At 45.3% G+C, this 25,804-nt stretch overlaps 1 protein-coding gene across 2 annotated transcripts in view; it reads right to left on the minus strand.

The window, feature by feature from the left end:
* The window catches only part of hmmr (hyaluronan-mediated motility receptor (RHAMM)), a 59,543-nt gene that overhangs the window by 20,424 nt on the left and 13,315 nt on the right, over window positions 1-25,804 (minus strand). The window contains exons 6-15 of one of the 2 annotated variants that reach the window (XM_038796184.1): window positions 19,926-20,012; window positions 17,888-17,905; window positions 16,919-17,030; window positions 16,675-16,740; window positions 15,856-15,929; window positions 13,163-13,249; window positions 5,071-5,171; window positions 3,613-3,699; window positions 1,895-2,073; window positions 447-583 (exon numbers count right to left, since the gene is read on the minus strand). In XM_038796184.1, the coding sequence (XP_038652112.1) occupies window positions 447-583; window positions 1,895-2,073; window positions 3,613-3,699; window positions 5,071-5,171; window positions 13,163-13,249; window positions 15,856-15,929; window positions 16,675-16,740; window positions 16,919-17,030; window positions 17,888-17,905; window positions 19,926-20,012 (948 nt within the window). The remainder of the gene's footprint in view (window positions 1-446; window positions 584-1,894; window positions 2,074-3,612; window positions 3,700-5,070; window positions 5,172-13,162; window positions 13,250-15,855; window positions 15,930-16,674; window positions 16,741-16,918; window positions 17,031-17,887; window positions 17,906-19,925; window positions 20,013-25,804) is intronic. The other variant, XM_038796185.1, reaches the window with a different exon arrangement.

Consider the following 25,804-nt stretch of genomic DNA (forward strand, 5'->3'; position numbering starts at 1 on the left):
GTTCCAGGATTTTGATCCAGTGAAGGAATAGCAAGACCGTTCCAAGTCAAGATGGTGTGTGACTTGAAGGTGATGGTGCCTGCTACCCCTTTTTCTTTATCAGCTATGAGAAGTACTCAGAGTCAAGGAATGCCTTCAGAGGTACAGGGTGTCCACTCAACTGCTTACATCCTTCTCAGAGGATAGCCAATAGCACTCATCACAGAGATCTGCACCTTCCCCATAGCAATGAATGGGAATCAACATCACACAACAACTAAAGTTCTTCTATTCTCCAATCTGCAGTGTAATAGTGGAACAAATATAAAACCAAAACAACACTTGTATGGCGGTAAAAGTAATTATGGGTGCAGGGTTTCCATATGAAGCATTATAAGGTACATTAGAAAGGAAGTGCAGGCTGCTGTATAGTTATTGCAACCAGTCTCATTTTCCAAAACTTTTACCTTCTCCTGTTTGACAGAGGAAAGTTCATCTTGCTTTTGCTGCAGTTCTTGTTCCATTTGATTCAGTTTTTCCTTTATTGCAGACAACTCCCTGGTTAAACTTTGCTCCTTCCTGTTACATTCTGCCTCTATTCCTTCTGTAGAAAAAGAAAGGTTAACTGCAGTAAAATTGCCATGTGGTTATAGTTAGGCAATAACCATACTGCACCTGCCCTTGTGATGGAGAACAGGTTGAGCTCCCAGCAGTAAAGCCTAATGTACCCATCATTAATATGTAATGCAAATGAATGTTCCGGTTATTTAGACTGACCTGCAATGAGCAAAACCTTTTTAAAACAATCTCTCCCTCTTCTTAAGGTACAAACTCACAATGAGGTACAGTTTAAAACTTTTATCAAGTGCAAACCCATAAACCAGTGATGGGCAACCTATACTCATGAGTGGGCCCACAAATGGCCCTCTAACTCAGTGGGCTGCAAGATTGAAGTTGGATATTTTTATTGACTATGACCCTTGAATAAGGTCAAATACATTTAATTCAGGCAGAAATTTTCAAACAATGTTTAATCACTCATGTATTAATAGAACCATCAACTTCAAATGGTAAAAACAAAAGAAATATTGACACTTGATTGGATGCAAGGAGCGCACCGCTCTCGCAGTCAATGTTGCACGCAATCAGCACACACCTCACTTCATATGCCCTTGTTTTATATGAATATCACTTGAGTCATACTCGGAGGAAAAAAAGCTACATGGATAGAAACCAGCAGAATGTGACAACTTTGCACGTGGGCAAGTCATCAAAATGTCTTGTAGGCTGCACTCAGAACCATGATGGGCCTTAGGCTGCCCAACACTGCCATAAACTGTTTGCCATTTGAAATAATGAGTAAACAGCTTTCAACCACTTCCAGCTCAGTAGTAGACACAGTGGGCAGTGCATTGCACCAAAAACAAATTTGGGTTTAACCCAATCAAATCTCCAAGTATTGACAAATGGCATTGTGCAGTCACCAAGACACCACTATAAATTTGCTCAGAAGCAGAACCCACAACCCTATCCTTGTACACTTTCCCAACTCCTGCAAGCTGTTACACTAAAATGCACTGTGGCTTTATGTCCACTACATTCTCAATCAAATGTTACAAAGGCAGGTAAAATTCAATTTCAGTAGATCAATTATAAATCACTAACCAGTCATTAGCCAAGAGCTCAATTCCCGGCAGTGACTGCTGAATTGTCAAATTCTCACTTGCAACCAGTTTGTCAGACTTTTCAAAAATGGAAATGTTGAGGCAATAATTTTACACATTTGACACAATGACAATGTGACTGCTTCAGAGTTAATGGCATTCCCAGAAAAAGATTAAAGTATAGGTGCTATGGAGACAGATAACCCCCCAATACGTCAGTCATTAGTCATTCTTTAATAATACTGCAGTACCTTTCTCCTGTTCAAGCTGTCGATATTTTTCATCAGCATCTTTTATGTGTTCACAATGAATCTCCTTGTTCTGCCTCAGACAGTTCTTGAGATTTAGTATTTCCTTTTCCTTCTGAACAAGCTGCTCCTCTGACCGACTGATCTCCTCCTTAGATCTTCCAAGCTGCGCCTTTATCTGGCTGAATTAAATGACATTCTAATACAGCCACAGTTTATTTTAAACAAGCATCTGCACTCAAATTCAAAACGACAAAACGTATTCCATTCTATAACCAAATTGCTGAATGCACATAAAATGGGTTGACAAAAACTTAATGAATTAACTTAATCTCACTTGATGGAACTTGGTTAATTACGAATTAAGTTAGCAAACACTGTTGACATATGACATAGCTGCCCTCGGTTTTGATGTTTCTTTTTCACACTATACTACGGATGAACAACTCTGGGCCTAAAGCAATTTTTGAAGGCACAAGACCAGAAATTCCAGTCTGTGCTTCAGCATGGATAGACCCACAATATGGCGGGTGCTTAGATTACTGATTACTGAACAGGGGCAGCACGGTAGCATGGTGGTTAGCGTCAATGCTTCACAGCTCCAGGGTCCCAGGTTCAGTTCCCGGCTGGGTCACTGTCTGTGCGGAGTCTGCACGTCCTCCCCGTGTGTGCGTGGGTTTCCTCCGGGTGCTCCGGTTTCCTCCCACAGTCCAAAGATGTGCGGGTTAGGTGGATTGGCCATGCTAAATTGCCCGTAGTGTCCTAAAAAGTAAGGTTAAGGGGGGGTTGTTGGGTTACGGGTATAGGGTGGATACATGGGTTTGAGTAGGGTGATCATTGCTCGGCACAACATCGAGGGCCGAAGGGCCTGTTCTGTGCTGTACTGTTCTATGTTCTATGATCCGAGCCATGGTGGCAACCGGAACATCACCGCTGATTTTTCCCTTCTGCTTAATTTGAGCGATGGGAAACTAGGGAAGAGAGTTGGCGAGGATTGGAGAGAAAATTAGGTTTAAAAAAATACAGACTTAGGTGTGCACCCATAGCACTATCCAGTGACACCTTTGGAAGTACACAAGTGCTGGCGTGACCTCAGGATTCTGTTGATGCTCAGGTGACATTCACATTTGAAGAAAGGTCTCTTGGAAATTTACCACATGGTGACTTGGAACCAACCCCAGGGGAGGATGAGAAATAATGAAGAAAAACACAAAAATAAATATGCAGACACTGGAAAATTAATCTCACATCTCATTTAAATGTGTAGAAAATTTAAAATGATTGGAAATCTTAAAAGATCAGTGTTTTGTTTGAAGAGGTAAATTCTCAGCAAGTTTCCTATTAAAGGAAAAAACATCAGTATACAAATGGGGGTGGCATTTAACCCACATTTCTGCCAACCCTTTTCAAAGCAATCCAGTAACCCTTCTCAGCCCCATTCCCAACAATGTCTTAAACTTAGTGTCATCAAGGTACACAGGAAGAAATGGTCAACATTCTGGCACTGTGGCAATGTGCAGTGAGAAAATGTGCATAACCTCATCATTTCTTTGCATAATCAAAGCCTACTCTAACCCAATACAGACTCAAATTTGGGAATGAAGTTATTCGTCATTAATTTCAATCCCCAGTTTTAAGTGATCTGAAAGTTACAAACTCAGATTTGCAGTGATAAAGAAATTAACTATCCGTCCCTTATGCATCAGTTGCCTCACAAGTACCTGTGCTCTTCCAAAGAGAGGGAGAGTTTCATTTCAGTTTCAACTTTATCTTTCTCCAATTCGACTTTCTCCTGCTCCATCACAGCTCTGAACAGAAAGTTAAAATATGCAGAAATGTAATAAAGTCTGTTATGTCATCACATTTCAATTATAGTTGCAATTCATATTTGCAAAAGGATTTCCAATTAAAATAAGTTTAAAACCGTTTTCAAATAAAACATTAACCCCCCCTTCTTCAGCAGCAAGTCACTCTCCCACTGATTATTGGGAGTTTACATTTAGATAGTGCCTTTCAGCTCCTGAGGTCACTGCAAAGGAATTGAATTATTTCAAGCCATAGTTAGTTATATTTACATTATGCAAAAGTAATTAGTCATCAAGTTTGCTCCGAATCCCATCTGAAAATATATTTGGAAATAAATATCACTATTAAAATTCTTGTGTGGCAAGTTCAGCACCTTATTACTCTCCTTCCTAACACCCCTACAATTGTCCCCACTACTCTCCCAAAGACATGTTCTTTTTAGGCTGATTCCACCACCACCAACAAGCCTGTGGTACATACGAATTAGGATCAGGGGTGGGCCACTCACTTCCTCGAGCCTTCTCTGCCCATGACGATTATCCATGTGTTAGTTATAACACAGACATAGAACATACAGTGCAGAAGGAGGCCATTCGGCCCATCGAGTCTGCACCAACCCACTTAAGCCCTAGCCCCGTAACCCAATAACCCCTCCTAACCTTTTATGGTCACTAAGGGCAATTTATCATGGCCAATCCACCTAACCTGCACGTCTTTGGACTATGGGAGGAAACCGGAGCAAACCCACGCAGACACAGGGAGAACTTGCAGACTCCGCACAGACAGTGACCCAGCAGGGAATTGAGCCTGGGACCCTGGAGCTGTGAAGCCACAGTGTTAATCACATGTGCTACCGTGCTGCAGGGAATATACTTAGACATTATTTAAAAATCAATGCACGGGATGTGGCATTGCTGACGAGGCCAGCATGTATTGCCAATCCCCAATTTCCCTTGAGGAATGGCGGTGAATGCCTTCTTGAGCTGCTGCAGTCCCTGAGATATAGGTACACCTACAATGCTATTAGGGAGGGAGTTCCAAGATTTTGACCCAGCAGCAGTGAAGGAATAAATCCACGACCAAAGGCATCATGGACCCTTTTTCCATCTTGTGCCCTACATGCTCATTGAACCACACTGATGGGGAAATCTCAGCCAATTACTAACCCACTTCAAGGTACTGAGGCAAACTGTTATCACCAGTCCCTGCTTGAGCTAATTTAGGATAGACTGTTGACATAACTGGGAACTTTCTGTACTTTTCAGCACCTCATCTCAAGAAGTCAGATTATACAAAACGTTTTTAAAAGTAGAACTGCTCAGATCACTGCTCACGAATGAGGTAGCATCTTCAAAAAAAAAAAAAATACATACAATTTTCCCTGTAGCTCATCAACCTCTTCAGTTGATTCTTTCAGAAGGCTCTGCACAACCAGCAGGCTCTTTTCAGCCTCTTGTTGCTTGACTGTTGTGACCTGAAATAAAGGAATTTAGCAAGCCCAAATTCAGACAATTTATGCCACACAAACAACATGCAAGGGGCAGGGTAAGAGTCTGTATTTCCTGATGGGGCTTTACCTCCAATAGAATGAGATTTCTGCCTTCCACAGAAATGTTCCCAATTTAGTGATCATACTGAAGCAGAGATCGCCTTCCAATTTTGAAAACTCAAAGCACTGTGGTGACCCCAATTACCTGAAACTGTCCAAAAGCATAATAAGCTTGGCCAATGAACTCATGAGGAAATTGGTGAAGGAAACATAGACGAGCTGGTGGAATGGGTGGGCATAGGCATGAAATTTATTGCAAAAGAGGTACGTTGTGGTAGGTAGAATGGAGGAAGGACAGCACAAATTAAAGCAAGCAAATTTCGAGAGGGGGTGCAGGAACAGTGAGACATATGCACATCAATTGATGGAGACAGCAAGGTAGGCTGAGGAAGTGGTCAAATAGGCATACAGGACAGAGGCAGAGAAAGCAAAGTCTCAACTGAAAGTGTCCAATTCTGGGCAACATGGGGAAGTGGTGGCGCAGTGACATTGTGGCTAGACTAATCCAGAGAGCCAGGGAAATCGCCTGGATACCCGGGATTGAATCCCACCATGGCAGATTGAGGAAATTTTAAAATAACTCTGTAAAACATGTGGAATTAAAAGTCTAACGATGACCATGAAACCTAGCTGATTGCTATAAAAAAAACCCAGCTGGCTCACTAATGTCCTTTAGGGAAGGAAACCATACCCGGTCTGGCCTACATGTGACTCCAGACCCACAGCAATGTGGTTCACTCTTAACTGCCCCTGCATGGGCAATTAGGGAGGGACAATAAATGCTGGGCAGCAGGCAGCACAGACCTCAAGTGAGCACAGGCGGCGGGCGGTACAGCAGGGGTTTTCCTGAGAGTCTTCAACATCAGCTCTGGATCCTATGAAGTCTTATGTTAAAAGATCAATGGGGAAAAAAATCCTCCTGCTGATTACCACATATCGTACCCCCTCAGCTGATAAATAAGTACTACATGTTAAACACCACTTGGAGGAAGCACAGAGCGTTACCACGGGTACAGATTGTCCTCTGCATGACGACTTCAATGCCCATCATCAATGAGTGGCTTGGTAATACCGCCATCATCCGAGCTGGCTGGATCTAAAAGGACAGCTGCTGGACTGGGACTGCAGCATGTGATTCTGCAAGGCCATGGACCCTGACAACATTCTGGCAATAATCCTGAAATCTTGTGCTCCAGACTTTGCACGCCCCTAGCCAAGCTGTTCCAGTACAGCTACAGCACTGGCCTGGGTATGTCCTGTACATAATCTAACTCTGCCAATTACCACCCTATCAGTCTGCTCTATCATCAGCAAAGTGATGGAAGGAGTCATCAACAGCACTATCAAGCAGCACTTACTGAGCAATTACCTGCTCACTGAACTTGGGTTCCACCGGGGCCATTCAACACCTGACCTCATTACAGCCTTTGTTCAAACATGGACAAAAGAGCTGAATACCAGAGGCGAGACAAGAGTAACTGCCCTTGACATCAAGGCAGCATTTGACCAAGTATGAATCAAGGCGTCCTACAAAAACTGGAGTCACTGGGAATCATACCTGGCACAAATTGTGGTGGTTGGAGGCAAGTCACATCAGCTCCAGGACATCAATGCAGGAGTTAGTTTCCAAGGCCCAACTGTCTTCAGCTGCTTCATTAATGACCTTCCTTCCATCATGAGGTAAGAAGTGGGGATATTAATGTTCTGCACCACTCGCGACTCCTCAGGTAATGAAGCAGTTTATGTCCAAATACAGTAAGACCTGGACAATATTCAGGTTTGGACTGACAAGTGGCAAGTAACATTCGCACCACACGTGCCAGGCAATGGCCACCTCTAACAAGACAGGATCCAACAATTGCCCCTTGACATCCAATGGCATTACCATCGCAGAATTCCCCCACAATCAACACCCTGAGAGTTACCATTACCCAGGAACTGAACTGGCAATATAAATATGGTGGCGACCAGAGCAGGTCAAAGCCTAGGAATCGTGCGGTGGGTAACTAACCTCATGACCACCAAAGCCTGTCCACCACCTAAAAGGCAGGAGTGCAACAGAATACCTCCCCCTTGCCTGCATGAGTGCAACTCCAACGCTACAAGAAGCTCAACACCATCCTAGGAAAAGCTGTCCCATTGTGATTGCTCCCCCTTCCACAAACATCCACTCCCTCCAGCAACGACAAGAGCAGCAGTCATGTGTAACCATCTAAAAGGTGCAGGAACTCACCAACGTTCCTTAGTCAACACCTTCCAAACCCAAGACCACTACCATCTAGGACAGGGGCAGCACCACCTGGAGGTTCCTTCACTGTCGCTGGCTCAAAATCCTGAAACCCCTCCATAACAGCACAGTGGGTGCACTTTACACCTCAAGGACTGCAGCGGTTCAAGAAGGCAACTCACTACCACCTTCTGAAAGGCAACTAGGGATGGGAAATAAATGCTTGCCTAACCAGCGACGCCCAGATCCCGTAAAGTAATTCTGGGCAACATGGGGAAGTGGTGGCGCAGTGACATTGTGGCTAGACTAATCCAGAGAGCCAGGGAAATCGCCTGGATACCCGGGATTGAATCCCACCATGGCAGATTGAGGAAATTTTAAAATAACTCTGTAAAACATGTGGAATTAAAAGTCTAACGATGACCATGAAACCTAGCTGATTGCTATAAAAAAACCCAGCTGGCTCACTAATGTCCTTTAGGGAAGGAAACCATACCCGGTCTGGCCTACATGTGACTCCAGACCCACAGCAATGTGGTTCACTCTTAACTGCCCCTGCATGGGCAATTAGGGAGGGACAATAAATGCTGGGCAGCAGGCAGCACAGACCTCAAGTGAGCACAGGCGGCGGGCGGTACAGCAGGGGTTTTCCTGAGAGTCTTCAACATCAGCTCTGGATCCTATGAAGTCTTATGTTAAAAGATCAATGGGGAAAAAATCCTCCTGCTGATTACCACATATCGTACCCCCTCAGCTGATAAATAAGTACTACATGTTAAACACCACTTGGAGGAAGCACAGAGCGTTACCACGGGTACAGATTGTCCTCTGCATGACGACTTCAATGCCCATCATCAATGAGTGGCTTGGTAATACCGCCATCATCCGAGCTGGCTGGATCTAAAAGGACAGCTGCTGGACTGGGACTGCAGCATGTGATTCTGCAAGGCCATGGACCCTGACAACATTCTGGCAATAATCCTGAAATCTTGTGCTCCAGACTTTGCACGCCCCTAGCCAAGCTGTTCCAGTACAGCTACAGCACTGGCCTGGGTATGTCCTGTACATAATCTAACTCTGCCAATTACCACCCTATCAGTCTGCTCTATCATCAGCAAAGTGATGGAAGGAGTCATCAACAGCACTATCAAGCAGCACTTACTGAGCAATTACCTGCTCACTGAACTTGGGTTCCACCGGGGCCATTCAACACCTGACCTCATTACAGCCTTTGTTCAAACATGGACAAAAGAGCTGAATACCAGAGGCGAGACAAGAGTAACTGCCCTTGACATCAAGGCAGCATTTGACCAAGTATGAATCAAGGCGTCCTACAAAAACTGGAGTCACTGGGAATCATACCTGGCACAAATTGTGGTGGTTGGAGGCAAGTCACATCAGCTCCAGGACATCAATGCAGGAGTTAGTTTCCAAGGCCCAACTGTCTTCAGCTGCTTCATTAATGACCTTCCTTCCATCATGAGGTAAGAAGTGGGGATATTAATGTTCTGCACCACTCGCGACTCCTCAGGTAATGAAGCAGTTTATGTCCAAATACAGTAAGACCTGGACAATATTCAGGTTTGGACTGACAAGTGGCAAGTAACATTCGCACCACACGTGCCAGGCAATGGCCACCTCTAACAAGACAGGATCCAACAATTGCCCCTTGACATCCAATGGCATTACCATCGCAGAATTCCCCCACAATCAACACCCTGAGAGTTACCATTACCCAGGAACTGAACTGGCAATATAAATATGGTGGCGACCAGAGCAGGTCAAAGCCTAGGAATCGTGCGGTGGGTAACTAACCTCATGACCACCAAAGCCTGTCCACCACCTAAAAGGCAGGAGTGCAACAGAATACCTCCCCCTTGCCTGCATGAGTGCAACTCCAACGCTACAAGAAGCTCAACACCATCCTAGGAAAAGCTGTCCCATTGTGATTGCTCCCCCTTCCACAAACATCCACTCCCTCCAGCAACGACAAGAGCAGCAGTCATGTGTAACCATCTAAAAGGTGCAGGAACTCACCAACGTTCCTTAGTCAACACCTTCCAAACCCAAGACCACTACCATCTAGGACAGGGGCAGCACCACCTGGAGGTTCCTTCACTGTCGCTGGCTCAAAATCCTGAAACCCCTCCATAACAGCACAGTGGGTGCACTTTACACCTCAAGGACTGCAGCGGTTCAAGAAGGCAACTCACTACCACCTTCTGAAAGGCAACTAGGGATGGGAAATAAATGCTTGCCTAACCAGCGACGCCCAGATCCCGTAAAGTAATTCTGGGCAACATGGGGAAGTGGTGGCGCAGTGACATTGTGGCTAGACTAATCCAGAGAGCCAGGGAAATCGCCTGGATACCCGGGATTGAATCCCACCATGGCAGATTGAGGAAATTTTAAAATAACTCTGTAAAACATGTGGAATTAAAAGTCTAACGATGACCATGAAACCTAGCTGATTGCTATAAAAAAACCCAGCTGGCTCACTAATGTCCTTTAGGGAAGGAAACCATACCCGGTCTGGCCTACATGTGACTCCAGACCCACAGCAATGTGGTTCACTCTTAACTGCCCCTGCATGGGCAATTAGGGAGGGACAATAAATGCTGGGCAGCAGGCAGCACAGACCTCAAGTGAGCACAGGCGGCGGGCGGTACAGCAGGGGTTTTCCTGAGAGTCTTCAACATCAGCTCTGGATCCTATGAAGTCTTATGTTAAAAGATCAATGGGGAAAAAATCCTCCTGCTGATTACCACATATCGTACCCCCTCAGCTGATAAATAAGTACTACATGTTAAACACCACTTGGAGGAAGCACAGAGCGTTACCAAGGGTACAGATTGTCCTCTGCATGACGACTTCAATGCCCATCATCAATGAGTGGCTTGGTAATACCGCCATCATCCGAGCTGGCTGGATCTAAAAGGACAGCTGCTGGACTGGGACTGCAGCATGTGATTCTGCAAGGCCATGGACCCTGACAACATTCTGGCAATAATCCTGAAATCTTGTGCTCCAGACTTTGCACGCCCCTAGCCAAGCTGTTCCAGTACAGCTACAGCACTGGCCTGGGTATGTCCTGTACATAATCTAACTCTGCCAATTACCACCCTATCAGTCTGCTCTATCATCAGCAAAGTGATGGAAGGAGTCATCAACAGCACTATCAAGCAGCACTTACTGAGCAATTACCTGCTCACTGAACTTGGGTTCCACCGGGGCCATTCAACACCTGACCTCATTACAGCCTTTGTTCAAACATGGACAAAAGAGCTGAATACCAGAGGCGAGACAAGAGTAACTGCCCTTGACATCAAGGCAGCATTTGACCAAGTATGAATCAAGGCGTCCTACAAAAACTGGAGTCACTGGGAATCATACCTGGCACAAATTGTGGTGGTTGGAGGCAAGTCACATCAGCTCCAGGACATCAATGCAGGAGTTAGTTTCCAAGGCCCAACTGTCTTCAGCTGCTTCATTAATGACCTTCCTTCCATCATGAGGTAAGAAGTGGGGATATTAATGTTCTGCACCACTCGCGACTCCTCAGGTAATGAAGCAGTTTATGTCCAAATACAGTAAGACCTGGACAATATTCAGGTTTGGACTGACAAGTGGCAAGTAACATTCGCACCACACGTGCCAGGCAATGGCCACCTCTAACAAGACAGGATCCAACAATTGCCCCTTGACATCCAATGGCATTACCATCGCAGAATTCCCCCACAATCAACACCCTGAGAGTTACCATTACCCAGGAACTGAACTGGCAATATAAATATGGTGGCGACCAGAGCAGGTCAAAGCCTAGGAATCGTGCGGTGGGTAACTAACCTCATGACCACCAAAGCCTGTCCACCACCTAAAAGGCAGGAGTGCAACAGAATACCTCCCCCTTGCCTGCATGAGTGCAACTCCAACGCTACAAGAAGCTCAACACCATCCTAGGAAAAGCTGTCCCATTGTGATTGCTCCCCCCTTCCACAAACATCCACTCCCTCCAGCAACGACAAGAGCAGCAGTCATGTGTAACCATCTAAAAGGTGCAGGAACTCACCAACGTTCCTTAGTCAACACCTTCCAAACCCAAGACCACTACCATCTAGGACAGGGGCAGCACCACCTGGAGGTTCCTTCACTGTCGCTGGCTCAAAATCCTGAAACCCCTCCATAACAGCACAGTGGGTGCACTTTACACCTCAAGGACTGCAGCGGTTCAAGAAGGCAACTCACTACCACCTTCTGAAAGGCAACTAGGGATGGGAAATAAATGCTTGCCTAACCAGCGACGCCCAGATCCCGTAAATTAATTTTAAAAATAACTTAGGAAGCCTGAAGACTTTTAAAGATGGTGAATTGTTCAAGAGGGGAAGAACTTCAGCTACGAGGATAGATTGGCAAAGCTTGATTATTTACCATGTAGCAGGTTGAGAGGAGGTTTGGTAGAGGTGCTCAAAATTACAAGGGGTCTGGACAGAGTAAAGAGACAACATTTTCCATTGGTGGAAGGTCAAAATGCAGAGGTAACTGGGAAAAGAACCAGAGGTATCAGGAGGAAAAAATAATTAGCAGAAAGTGATTGTGATCTGGAATGCACTGCTGGAGGCAGATTCAATCGAGGCTTTCAAAAAGAAATAGAATGACGGAAAGATAGATTTGTGGGGGTACAGGAGAGATTGGAATGGAGTTGCTTGTACAGAGAGCTGACATGGGCTTGCTGGGCCCAATGGCTGCTTCCTGTGCTATAACCATTTTATGATTTTATATGAAAGGCAAAACGAAGACCAGCTGATAAATGAATCCCATCAGCTACAGATATTGCATGGAAGGCATCCTTACCATGGAATTTTCAGATTTATTCTTCAACTTTCCAACCAAACTTGGTGGTTGTAAGCTTCTCATAACGAACAGTTAAGTTAGCAGAGAACGGAAAGGTCGATATTCGGATAAGTAGTGTCTACGAACCAATGATCCCTCATTTACCGAGTTGCCTGGCCACCTATCTTGAAATCACAAGCCAGCAAGGAACTTAAATTACAGTTCCAATACCTTTACAAACAGCTCATGGAACAGCATTCCCAAATCATTTTGGTCCCAACTGATTACAAAATCTATCTCAGCTGAAGCAGGTTATATCATACTGAAGGGCGACTTCAATTTAAAAAAAACACTAGTCACTGTCCAAAAAGCCTTGCGTAATAATTTTCAAGTGCACTGAAATGACAAACATTGTGCTACTAAGTATCAATTTAGTCTGTGTTAGCAGGTGAAGGAAGGCGGGCAAACTCACTACTCATTTACAACGGCATTTTAATAATTAGGACAACGAGGCCTTGATTTAATATTCCTTTCAAAGCACGAGATTTGTGGCAACGCAATACTGGATTGGAGCATCACAGATTGTGTGCTCAAGCCTTGGGAATGGGCCTCAAATCCACCCATATGAATCCAAAGCCAGTGTGTTCACAGAGAAACTCATCAAGAGGAATGTGTGGGCAGATTCCACGTGACTGGCTCACTGTAATATCGGCTGCAGCAAGACCATGCCTGACTGTCAATGGAACTTGAAATTATGCTTTTTCAGCCAGGTTTTAATAGATGAAACAGCTTCACATTTCCAGCTATAATAAATTCCAGACTGTCGAACAAAAGACCCACTATAGTTACCAAACCTTACCTTGCTCTTTTCCTCCATGTCTGTGGAGAGCTGATCCAATTTGCTCTCATAGTCACTCACTTTGGAATTTAACTGCATGTGAAGATCCTATGAATTTAAACAAGCAATGTCATTCCTGTCTGTTTCAGCAATTGAAGATAATCCTAGTTAAGACACAAGGTAATTATAAGGGCGATAACAACAAATAACTACACAATGGATATCATTTGTGGACACAAATACATACTGTAGTTTCTTTGTGGTTTAGCAAATACATAGAGCAAATATCTGAACTACACAGTCCAAGTATGTCCAACATACACTAACAGTTTGCCACTGCACACCTGGGCTATCCTAGACAGAAAACATGTAACTACAGGCCAATTAGCTTAACATATAGGAGCATTACAAAATATATAATCTAATCAAGCAGACTCCACTTCATGAAGGAGAAAATTGTGCCTCACCAGTTTAGAATTCTTGGAGAAAAATGACCATGATAGATAAAGGGAAACCATTAGATGTAATACACTTGGATTTCCAAAAAATGTAAGATAGAGGTACCACACAAAAGGCTACTTAATAAGAGCCATGTTGTTGGGGCAGCATGGTGGCGCTGTGGTTATAATAGCTGCCCCATGGGCAGCACGGTGGCCTAGTGGTTAGCACAGCTGCCTCACGGCGCTGAGGTCCCAGGTTCAATCCCGGCTCTGGGTCACTGTCCGTGTGGAGTTTGCACATTCTCCCCGTGCCTGCGTGGGTTTCGCCCCCACAACCCAAAAATGTGCAGAGTAGGTGGATTGGCCACGCTAAATTGCCCCTTAATTAGAAAAAATAATTGGGTAATCTAAATTTATAAAAAAATAAAATAATAATAGCTGCCTCACGACGCCGAAGACCTAGGTCCGGCCCCGGCTCACTGCCCGTGTGGAATTTGCACATTCTCCCCATTTCTGAGTGGGTCACACTCTCACAACCTAAAGATGTGCAGGGTAAGTGGATTGGCCACACTAAATTGCCCATTGATTTGAGGAAAGATAGATTTGGGTACTTTTCAGTTTATTTTTAAAAAGGAACCCATGATGATGAGGGCCATATCATAGAATTTACAGTGCAGGAGGCCATTCAGCCCATTGAGTCTGCACCGGCTCTTGGAAAGAGCACCCTACCCAAGGTCAACAACTCCACCCTATCCCCATAACCCAGTAACCCCACCCAACACTAAGGGCAATTTTGGACTCTAAGGGCAATTTATCATGGCCAATCCACCTAACCTGCACATCTTTGGACTGTGGGAGGAAACCGGAACACCCGGAGGAAGCCCACGCACACACAGGGAGGATGTGTAGACTCCGCACAGACAGTGACCCAAGCCGGAATCGAACCTGGGACCCTGGAGCTGTGAAGCGATTGTGCTATCCACAATGCTACCGTGCTATATTAGCATGGAAAGAGGATTAGCTAACTAATAAAGAACAGTTGGGATAAGAGGGGCCTTTTCAGGATAACAACGCGTAACTAGTGGAGTGTCGCAGAGATCAGTGCTGGGGCCACAATTATTTACAATATATATTAATGACTTGGATGAGGGGAGTGAATGTACTATGGCCAAGTTTGCGGATAACAAAAACAGGTGGACAAGTGGTGAGGCTGAGACAAGAGTGATCTAGACAGGTTAGGTGAGCAGGCAAAAACTTGGCAGATGGAATATAATGTAGGAAAATGTGAAGTTATGCTCCTTGCAGAAAGAATAAAAGAGCCGAATATTTAAATGGAGAAAGATTGCAGAAAGCTGCAGCACAGAGGGATGTGGAGGTCCTCATCCATAGTTAGCAGTTCAGTTCAGCAGGTAACAGAAGGAAAATTGAATGTTGGCAGTTATTTCAATGGGAATGGAGTATAAAAATCAGGAAATCCTGCTAAAACGGTACAAGGCACTAGTTAGACCACACTGGGAATACAGTGAACGGTCTTGGTCCCCTTATCCAAGGAAAGATGTACTAACATTGGAGGCAGTCCAGACAAAGTTCACTAGGTTGATCCCAGGTATGGAGGGATTCTTATGAGAGAGGTTTAGGAGGTTGGACCTGTGCTCATTGGAGTTCAGAGAAATGAGGGGTAACCTTATTGGAGACATAGGATTCTCCGGGGCTTGACAGGGTAGATGCCGAGTGCTTCTTTCCCCTTGTGGGAAAGTCCAGGACCAGAGGAAGAATTTCTTCTGAGGATAGTGAATTCTGTGGAATTCTTTATTTCAGAGGGCTGTAGAGGCTGGGTCATCAAGTTATGTTCAAGACTGAGATGGACAGATGTTTAATCAGTAAGGAAACGAAGGGTTATGGGGATGATGCAAGAAAAGAGTTGACAATTGTCACATCAGATCAGTCATGATCTCATTGAGTCAGTCCTGTCATTCAATGGAGCAAATGGCTTATTTCTGCTCCTATGACATTATAAACAACCAGGTGTTCACACACCCAATTGTGACCCAGTGCCTCTTACCAGAGGGCAAAGCGTAGATAAAACCAAGCTCAATTGCAATATCCACAGTTAAATAATCTTCTAACACAAATCAGACTGTCATAAACAAAGGGATATTGGATATTCTCAGCAAACTGAAACCATGCGTCAAAGCATTCAGGATGTGAGGGAGAATTAGATCAAGTACTGACAGAAGTCCCCGTCACCCCCCAGTCCCCCGTCCAAATACTCACCTGAATTTGTTCATTAGCATTATCCAAATAACCGTGCAGCACTTTATTCTCTTCACGCAACTCCTCTGTTAGAGCTGGTTAATAAAAAACAAAAATCTTTCTAGTGGAAATAGGAAGAAACTATATCACAATTGTGGCATTTACCCATTTATAACCCATTTCAGAATGGAGATAAACATTATGCTCATGAGAAAGTGGTTAAAAACCCACAATTTTACCAATATTCTCAGGTAGAAATAAGACTAACTTTCCAGGAAGAGGGTAGAACAGAAGTAGTGAAGGAAAGCAAACAGTATGGACTCAAATCGTAACGCTAGCAAACATTTCAAACACGTCTGCACCCAAGTCTTTTTAAAAATAACAGTCATATATCGTGCAAAATTGTATCAAACATCCAGGCTTAAAACTGTGAAAGTTGTCAATTTCTGTGGTATCCCAACTTCTGACCAAATAATTCTGACTTTGTTTCTTGGATGTTACGCTTTTAAATACAGATTTTGTTTTTCCAGCTGCCTGTGGGACTAGAGAACCACCCTAAATAAACAACATAATCTAGACTTGAACCACAGCATAGAACAGTCTAATCAGCCACTCAAAACTTATTCAACTATGGTCTACATAGCTAGACAATTCTGCTTTTGTTGATCTACAAGCATGTTATTCTGCTAATAATATCAAAACATTTTCCTGAAATATTTCACAGGTCTGCACATGTGTACATTTCATAGGTCAAACTATTCATTACAGCAAGTTAACTGCACAGAAACAAAGTAAAATTCTTAGCGAGCAGTGCATAAGGATGCTTGAAATGTGCATTACCTTGAAATTTGTCCATTTCTACTTCCAGGCTCTCATTGTGGGCTTTAGTATCCTGGTGCATTTCCTCTGTTGGGAGAAGGACATGATGAGCATCTTGGAGCCCTAACTGCTAAAAAGAATTAAATGCATGCATACTGCAAGAGACTATTACGTCAAACATGGCACGGGTTTTGTGATCTTAAGGAATAACCTACCAAATTTAGCAAACCATTTCAATTTAAACAGTTTCCGAATGGGAACTTACCCAGCGATCCATTTCTTTCTTGCAATGCAGCCACTGTAGCTTTGGAAGCTTCCAGATCAGCTTGCAGAAGTTTCACTTGACCTTCCAAACTAATCTGAAGATAGCTGATCTCCTGTAACACAGGATTTAAACAGATATAAAGAAAAAAGGTAACATTCAAAGGGAATACTGAAGTGTAGCCACCAGCTGCAAATATTTAAACAGGAGGGGCACAGCATGCAAAAAAAGTGTACTGGAGGTGTGTGATGTGCCTACACTGCAAATGAAAATTGGAATAAACCTGGCATTGTGCACCTCCACTCAAATGCACCCCAAATCGTGCCAAATTTATAAAGGATGAAAAATGCACACATTTTCTACCTTGTTCAACAAGTTTACATTAGTAAATAAGTGCCGGGCAATGACAATCGCCAACAAGAGAGAATCTAACGTCACTCCATGACATTCAATGGCATTACCATCACAAAATCTCCCATTATCAACATCCTGGGGGTTGCTATTGACCAGAAACACAGCTGGAACAACCATGGTGGCTGCAATAGCAGGTCAGAGGCTGGAAATTCAGTAGCAAGTAACTCACCTCCTGACTCTCAAAAACCTTTATATAATTAAGATTGTTTAACCACACTTCCAAAGGTTTTGACCGTTTTAATGATTATTCTAAACTTGTCCAAATTTCTGGATCTAAAATCACAGGATAATATTTCAAACCTACTATTGCAGTCACACAATAAGACAATGGCATGCCATTAATTCATGCAGCAAAACAAGATATTACAGGCAGAGTGATTGAGGGAAATAGAAAATAATCCAATAGACAATGAAAGCATGGGGAGAAGAATTCTGGAACTGAAGGTTAATATAAAATATATTGTCTGAAGACTTTACAGATGATCTTTTAAGATTAAGTGAAATAAATGCTCCATAATTTAACCGTGAAGTTAGCATTATATGTCTAGAAGTACATACCTTCAGGATTTCTTTCTCCTGGGAAATTGGAAAATAAGATTTACAAAGAAAAAATTACAACATTGGCATAGTTTGCAAGGATTCAGTGCATTATGATGTCCTGAGAGTGGGAGAAAGGGGGAAAGAGGAGAACAGGTCACTACTCGAGAGCCTCAGCTGGTTTAAATCAGGAGTAGCAATCCATATACTCCAGGAAAGATTCAGGTTTGATCGCCTCTGTTCAGATTTAGCAGATGGGAACGGATGCTGCAATTGTTATCCTTTTTCTCATTCGCACCTTTTTTCTTATGCTGTGAAATGTTAGGAGCTGGCGAAATGTGAAGCCATCCACTTTCAAAGGAAAAATGGGAAAGTATTTTCTTTTAAATGGAGAGATTAAAAACGTCATTCAGGAGAGACCTGTGCATCTATTAATTCACAGAAAGTGAACATAAAGGTACAGGAAGCAATTCTGAAAAGAAAGGGCACGTAAACCTGTATTACAAAGTAATTACTGCATAAGGGCAAAAGGATGTTGGCAAGACCACAGCTGGAGTTTTGGTCACCTTGCCTGATGGGGGAGATGGTTACCTTCAATGGAGGGCAACACTGGTTCAGTTAAATGACTCTGGGATGAGGATATTGTGCTTTGGAGACAGTTTGAGTAGATAAGGCCTATATGTACTGGAGTTTAGACAGAGATGATGATCTCACTGAAACATGAAGTGCTTAACAGGTTTGGCAGGGCAGCTGCTTCCCCTAGTGGGGAATCTAGAATGAGATGGGTCACGATCTCAGAATAAGAGTTAAAAAGGCAGTTAGGACAAAGATGAAGACTGGGGCAGCACGGTAGCACAGTAATTAGCATTCTGCTTCACAGCACTGTGGATCCGGGGTCACTATTCATGTGGAGTTTGCACATTCTCCCAGTGTCTGCGTGGATCTCACCCTCACAACCCAAACATGTGCAGGGTAGGTGAATTGGCCACGCTAAATTGTCCCTTAATTGGAAAAGAGAGAGAGAATTGGGTACTCTAGGTGAAGAGAAATGTATTCACTCAAAATGCTGTGAATGATTAAAATCATCCAACCCAGAAAGCTGTGTAAAATTAGTCATGGAGTATGTCCAAGGCAAAGATTGATAGAACTTAGGAATTAAGGGAGAATTCAGCAAATACTGCTGAAAGGTGTAGTGAGCGGGAAGGTCTGACATGACTCGATTGAATGGTGGAGCAGGCTTGGGTCGACTAGTCTACACCTGCTCCTATTTATTTTGTTCTTATGAACAGAGAGTTCAGGTTCCCGTACAGACATCATGGAAAACTAGCAGACAGGTACTAAAATAATTTAAAATTCTAATGGGACGTCACTATCTCAAGTCACTTGAAAACAAAGGGGTGAGTGTTCACACAGAAAAAGAACTGTTACAGTGCAGGAGACCAATTTGGCCCATCATGCTTACACTGGCTCTCCGAATGAGTAATTGCGTGCATTCTCCCGCCTGCTCCCTGTAACTCTGCACACTGTCCATTTTCAGACAAGTGTCATTCCTTTTTGAATGTTTCAGTTGAACCTGCCTCCGGCACATACTCAGGAAGTGCATTCCACACCCTGCCCATTTGCTGCGTAAAAACGTTTCAGGTCACTTTTGCTTCTTTTACCAATTATAAAATTACATAAAGCTCTGGTTAAACTGCATCTGAAGTAACTTGCATGTATTGCATCAAATTCCATGCATTTTAGAAAGTAAAAGGTGTAACTTGGCTGCCAGGTTAAGACCCTTTGGCTATACTTCCCATCATTTATACTGGAAACTATTGGGCAACTGCACTTTGAACAGCGGCTGCAGAGACTCAGATAGAAATCTCAGAGGAACAGGAAGCAGCCATTCAGCACCTTCAGCCTGTTCTGCCATTGAATTATATCATGGTCGATCTGTATCTCACCGAACACAAATTCACTCACTTAGTGTTTACATCTAAAGATAATTCCAGACTTTCACCGTGAAGAAATACTTGCAGACATCACCCCTCCAAAGCAATTAGCCAAGCTTCAATACCTTGTCCTTAGCGTCAGTCTTATTCTTCACTTCAATCAACTCCAAGCACAGGGTATTAATCTTCTTCTTGGTACCATCGTCAGAAAACTGAAGGAAACAAACAGCAAATATTACACAGGGGGCACCAATGCACTTTTGTTCTTTAGAATTGATCAATAATTAAAAGTGGTATCTTATTCTAACAGTTGAAATGCCACATTATTTAATACCATTCTGCACCAAACACTAAACTCAGTAGCTACTCATACTTGACATTTAAAGTCATTGACCTGAAACATTACTGCTCGCTTTCTTCAACGATGCAGAGCATTTCCAGCGCTTCTGTCTTATCAATATTGGCATTTACAGAAGATCAAAAATTGAATTTGTGCCGTTCAATTTGTTCCAACAAGTAGTTAGCCCCGGGGACTTCTGGTGGCAGCCATGGAGTGAGCGGTCGCACATTTGATGGCTCAAATCATAGAAGTTACAGTCAGGGACCTATACACGGACGACAGGATCGCAACACTGGACGAACTGACAGAGAAATTTCGGCTAGCTGGGGGGGGAACGAGCTACGGTACCTGCAGCTCAAAAACTTCCTACGAAAGGAGACAAGGACGTACCCACAACCGCCACGACAGACACTACTGGAAGACCTACTGGACGCAAGTATCCTAGAGAAAGGGAACTGTAGCGACATGTATGACCGACAGGTAGAAAGGGACGACACCGTACTGGACGCAACAAGAATGAAATGGGAGGACGACCTGGGGATTGAGATAGGGTGGGGACTCTGGAACGAAGCACTGCATAGGGTCAACTCCACCTCCACGTGCGCAAGGCTCAGCCTGACGCAATTAAAAGTGGTACACACAGCCCACTTAACAAGAAACCGTATGAGTAGGTTCTTCCCGGAGGTGGAGGACAGATGTGAACAGTGCCAAAGAGGCCCGGCCAACCACGCCCACATGTTCTGGTCTTGCCCCAGACTTGTGGAGTACTGGACAGCCTTCTTCGAGGCTATGTCCAAAGTGGTGGGGGTGAGGGTGGAGCCATGCCCGATAGTGGCGGTCTTCGGGGTTTCAGACCAGCCAGATCTATTCCTGGGGAGGAGGGCGGACGCCCTTGCCTTTGCCTCCCTGATCGCCCGCCGTAGAATCCTGTTTGGCTGGCGGTCAGCAGCACCGCCCAGAGCTGCAGACTGGCTGTCCGACCTCTCGGAATCTCTCCAAATGGTGAAAATCAAATTCGAAATCCGAGGGTCAGACGACGGCTTCCACAGAACGTGGGAGCCATTCATGCAATTGTTCCGGGACCTGTTTGTGGCCAACGTACAAGAGGAAGAATAGTCGGGTGGCCATGAAATCAGGGGAAAATGGACGGGAATTGGGGGAAGGTAGCCCGGGGGGGGGGGGGGGGGGGGGGGGGGGGGGGCTACGGGTTCGTTATGGGGGTTTGATGGCTAGCTAAGGCCCAAAACCAAACTGTAAATAAATGCCTATAAACATGTGCCTCGGCCATATTGGGAATGTAAAATATGTATGCCGGCTAAAGGGGGCGGCCACAGTTGTTATTATGAAGATGCTTACCTGTAAATATACATGTTAATTTTTGCTGGGTTTTTTTTTCTCTTTAATAATTTGTTGGATATAAAACATGAAAACTCAATAAAAAACATTTTATGAAAAAAATAAGAAGTTACAGTGCAGAAGGAGGCCATTCGGCCCATCAAGTCTGCACCAGCTCTTGGAAAGAACACCCTACCCAAGCCCACACCTCCACCCTATCCCTATAACCCAGTAACCCCACCCAACACTAAGTGCAATTTTGGACGCTAAGGGCAATTTAGCATGGCCAATCCACCTAACCCGCACATCTTTGGACTGTGGGAGGAAACCGGAGCACCCGGAGGAAACCCACGCACACATGGGGAGAATGTGCAGACTCCGCACAGACAGTGACCCAAGCCAGGAATCGAACCTGGGACCCTGGAGCTGTGAAGCAATCATGCTAACCACTATGCTACTGTGCTTGCCTGTGGTCCTGCTCAAGGCGCAATTTTTTGGTCTTTTCCCTGACCAAAAGGCAAAGTTTTTGATGGTAAGTGCAGGAGTGCCTGTAGGTGTTACTCCTCTGGTTTGGCTGGTGGATGGATCCACGAACAAGGAATGGGACAAGAGGAGGACGGCACAGTGGTTAGCACTGCTGCGTCACAGCAGCGAGGACCCGGGTTGGATCCCACCCCTGGGTTACTGTCCGTATGGAGTTTGCACATTCTCCCCGTGTCCGCGTAGGTCTCAAACCCATAACACAAATATGTGCAGGGTAGGTGGATTAGCCTCACTAAATTGCCCCATAATTGGAAGAGAGAGAATTGGGCACTTTAAATTTTTTTTAAAACTTCTAAAAAAGGAATGGTGTGAGAAGAGCTGCTGAAACAGGAGAGTCTTTGTGGTGAGCCACAGGATAAGATGGCAGAGGGCAAGGGAGCTGTTCTGCCCACCCAGTGGTCAATCGAGCAGCTAGTGGAGTTTTAGAACACAAACTTCAGCAAGCAGAGGAAGGAGATTCTAAAGGACCTGACTGAAGTGCTGGAACCGATTAAATCAGGGATCGAGAGAGTGGAACAGAGGCCGACTGTCCAGGGCCGGGTGATCCAGAAAGTGGACGAAGCGATGGGAGAGCACGAAGAGCAGTTGACCCCGTTGGTGGTCGAGGTGGGGGTGATGGGGGAGACCCAAAAGGGGCTGAGGGATCTGGAGAATTGCTCCAGATGACAAAATTTGAGGATCGTGGAGATGCCCAAAGACATAGAGGTGTGGAGGCTGGCACGTACGTGGCCAAAATGTTGGAGATTTTGATGGGGGAGTGGCCTTTGACCAAGCACACCGGGCACTGATGAGGCGGCCGCAGCAGGTGAGCTGCCTGGATAGGTGAAGATCTTCCGATGGCAAGGCAGATGAGGTGCTGCTCCTGGGAAGGGAACGAGCTACAAGTGCACCAGGACTTGGATGCATAACTGCCGAAGGGGAGGGCCAGGTTTAACTGGGTCAATGCTGCTCTCTTTAGGAAAGGGCTGAAGTTTGGAGTGCTGCACCCGTTCGGGCTCTGGGTGATTTCCCAGAAGCGCGAGAACGATTGGCACGCCAGAAGAGGCGTTGGAGGTCATGAGGGATAATGGACTGGGAGGAGTGAGGACATTGAACTTGAGAGTTTGTGCTCGTGTTTGTTTTCTCAAAAATCTTTCCCGTTGAAGTGTTTCCTATGTTTTGATGGGATGGTTTCTGGTGAGCAGGTTGGTCATGGGGGAACATCGAGGGCAAGTGCCTCTTTTGCTGCTCTTTCGGGGTATATGAACAGGGGAGGGAGTAGGAAGATTGGAGGCCTTGGGCAGGGCCACTATGCTACTGGGTGAGCTAGGCAACGGGAGTGCGCAGTGAGAGGTAGGCGCAGGGGAGAGGGATGGGGTTGATGGTTCGCTTAAGAGTGGGGGGAAGGTTGCTGACAAGGATGCCATGCATGTGGCGCAGTTGGAAAAGTAACGATGATGTTGGACATCCAAGGGTGGGTCTGGAGGGTCACATGGCATGGGTCGCCCCAAAAAGAGGCATGGCTGATCGACAAGGGAGACGGCAAGGAGCCTCCCAACCAGGCTGGTCACGTGGAACACGAGGGTGACGAATGGGCTTGTCAAACAGTCAAGTCTGTTCACACACCTGAGGAGTCAATCTGAAGGCGGACATGACCTTCCTGCAGGAGGTGCACTTAAAAGCACCCACTGGTTGGATGTGGGACTGTTGGCAGATGAGGTGGTGTGTGAGGGGGTGAGGGCAGTCTTCTGGGGGGTAATGTGGAGCAAAAGGATATGGGGAGGTCATGCTGCCACACTGTGGAAGGCACGCAAGGCGGTGGTTAGGGGGGAGTTATCTCGATTCGGGCACATAGGGAGAAGGTGGAGATGACAAGGCTGGTAGATGGGATCTGGAGGGTGGACAGAAGATATTCAGAGACCCTGGAGGCAGGGCTGTTGAAGGGAATGCAGAGGCTCCAGAAGGAGTTCAGATTAGTGTCCATGGGGAAGGCGGTGGAGAACGCGAGTCAGATGCTGGCCCACCAGTTGAGGAAGCAAGCAGCAGCGTGCAAAATTGGCAGAGTAAAGGACAAGATGGGTACAATGGTGTTGGACCTGGAGGGGGTGAACAGCGTGTCTGATGCATTTTGCAGGAGATTACGAGTTGGAGCACCTGGCTTGGTGGGTGGGGTGTTCCTGGACAGGCTGAAGTTTCCTCAAGTTGGAGGAGGAGTTGGTGCACGGATCAGGCGCCCCAATCAGGTTGAGGGAGATGATGGAGAGCATGGGGGTGATGCAGGCAGGGAAGGCCCCCAGACGGGTTTCCGGTCAAGTCTCCCGGAAGGTTTTGTGTTGGGGGGGGGGGATTGTATTGCCCGATATTGTTATTGAACAGAGATGCCAAGTTAGCGAAGGTGTTGGCTTCGTGAATCGAAGACTGTCCTGGGGTGATAGGTGAGGATCAAACAGGTTTCGTGAAAGGGAGGCAATTGTCGGCGAATGTGGAGGCTACTAAATGTTATTAAGGTGCCTCCAGAGGGGCAGGACGTGGAGGCAATGGACGCGGAGAAGGCGTTTGACTGAGTGGGAGTGGGAATATTCGTGGGAGGTGCTGGAGTGGTTTAGGTTCGGGCAGGGATTTATGGACTGGATCCGGTTGCAGTACAAGGCACCGGTCACAGAGGATAGGTGCAGGCGGGGAGGCCCGCTAATCATGTCCACATGTTTTGGGCGTGTCCGAAGCTGAAGGAGTTCTGGCAGGGGTTTGCAGACGTAATGTCTGAGGTGCTTGGGGTGAAGGTGGTCCCACGGTAGCGATATTTGGAGTGTCAGATGACCCAGGTGTCCAGAGGGGTGAGAGGGGCCAATGTCTTGGCCTTTGCCTCCCCGATAGCCCGGAGACGGATGTTGCTCGGATGGTGGGACTTGGAGCTGCTGAAAGCAGGGGTTTGGGTGAGCGACCTGCCAGAATTCCGGAGGCTGGAGAGGGTCAAGTTCGTCCTGAGGGGCGATGAGTTTGCTCAGAGGTGCAAGCCGTTCATCGACTTATTTAAGGAGGTTTGAGAAGTAAGCAAAGGGAGGGGTAAGGGGGTTAAAATGGGGAAAGCAGGATGGAAGAAGGGGCAATCGTGGGGGAGTGGGCGTGTTGGTTATTTATAATCTTGTATTATTTTTCTTCTGCTTTTGTTTGCTTTTATGAAAATGCCTTGAATAAAATATATTTTAAAGAAAAGATCAGTTAGTCCATCCATTTTTTAAAAAATCTCTTATTACCCAAAATTACAAAAACAAACTAGACAGATCTGAAGTGTTATGCTACACATACACCTCTCCACTGTCATTCCATTCTTATTTAATTGTAATGAGTGTTGGATTTGATTTGATTTATTATTGTCACATGTATTAATGTAGTGAAAAGTATTGTTTCTTGCATGCTATGCAGACATCACATACCGTACATAGGGAAGGAAGGAGAGACTGCAGAATATAATGTTACAGTCATAGCTAGGGTGTAGAGAAAAGATCAACATAATACAAGGTAGGTCTATTCAAAAGTCTGATGGCAGTAGGGAAGAAGCTGTTCTTTGAGTCGGTTGGTACGTGACCGCAAACTTTTGTATCTTTTTCCTGATGGAAGAAGGTGGAAGAGAGTATATCCGGGGTGCGTGGGGTCCTTAATTATGCTGGCTACCTTTCCGAGGCAGCGGGAATTGTACACCGAGGCAATAGATGGTAGGCTGGTTTGCGTGATGGACTGGGCTACATTCACAACCTTTTGTAGTTTCCTGCGGTCTTGGGTAGAGCAGGCTCCATACCAAGCTGTGAT

The sequence above is a fragment of the Scyliorhinus canicula genome, chromosome 4, assembly GCF_902713615.1.
Source record: "Scyliorhinus canicula chromosome 4, sScyCan1.1, whole genome shotgun sequence".
Lineage (NCBI taxonomy): Eukaryota > Metazoa > Chordata > Chondrichthyes > Carcharhiniformes > Scyliorhinidae > Scyliorhinus > Scyliorhinus canicula.